At 40.7% G+C, this 1,001-nt stretch overlaps 1 protein-coding gene across 1 annotated transcript; it reads left to right on the forward strand.

The window, feature by feature from the left end:
* Positions 1–724: 724 nt before the first annotated feature.
* LOC103798552 (thymosin beta-15A homolog) lies at positions 725–787 on the forward strand (the record flags this gene model as incomplete). Its single annotated transcript, XM_009070825.1, is given in 1 exon segment — positions 725–787. A coding segment is annotated over 1 exon segment (63 nt), but the record flags the coding sequence as incomplete, so codon positions are not given.
* Positions 788–1,001: the final 214 nt, after the last annotated feature.

A 1,001-nucleotide genomic window follows, 5' to 3' on the forward strand; every position in this document is an offset into this window, starting at 1 on the left:
CACAGGGCTGTGTGGAAATTAAGGCCATCAGTAGCTCTTCTGTAACTATCTTGGGCTCTGACAGAGTACAGGTACAGGTTGCTTTGCTTTGGTCTACCTCAATGTCATCGTGGCATTCATGACCCTGCACTGCACAGTGCCATATAGCATCCCCTCAGCATTACCTCACTCCTTTCAAGGGTGATGGGATGCCTTTCCCATTGCCATAAATGCCACTTTAACAGTCTTATGTTCAGTGTCTTATAAATCATTTACAGTTCACATGAAGTTCCAGGTGAGAGCAGGTTGTCATTCAAAAAGCATAGTTCGCTCTAAGTTTGGTTTGTACTGCAATAAATACATGTAACACATGGCAAATTTTTGCTAGCACTACCACCCTCTAGTTCATCTCAGGTTTTTGTCCTCATTTCCAATGTACTTTGTGTTACATGCTGAAACTGCATAGGCTTTGTTAGCGAGCAGGTTGGCATTCAAAAAGCATAGTTCGCTCTAAGTTTGGTTTGTACTGCAATAAATACATGTAACACATGGCAAATTTTTGCTAGCACTACCACCCTCTAGTTCATCTCAGGTTTTTGTCCTCATTTCCAATGTACTTTGTGTTACATGCTGAAACTGCATAGGCTTTGTTAGCTTCTTCATGTATGCTGATCTTTTTCCTGCAGAAAATAAATATGTACTATGCTGTGTGAAATTGCCAGATATTATAAGCATGTGATGAGAGGAGAACACGCTGCCCTCCAAAGAGACTATTTAGCAGGAGAAGAAATGTGTGAAGTCTTCTTAGAGTGATATTGCCTGGCAGGAAGAGTGACTACTCTATTAATTTGCTTTGAAATAAATCATGTGGGTTTTTTAAAAAAATTACATCATGTACATGGATAGAAAACAGCTGTATCATCTAATACAGGGGTCTACAAGGGTCTACAAACCTTCTGGGTCCTTGAATTTAGATCTTCACTGTCACAGACAGACAATGCACTACCCGTGTCCAGCTCCCT

This window comes from Acanthisitta chloris, unplaced genomic scaffold, assembly GCF_000695815.1.
Source record: "Acanthisitta chloris isolate BGI_N310 unplaced genomic scaffold, ASM69581v1 scaffold2753, whole genome shotgun sequence".
NCBI lineage: Eukaryota > Metazoa > Chordata > Aves > Passeriformes > Acanthisittidae > Acanthisitta > Acanthisitta chloris.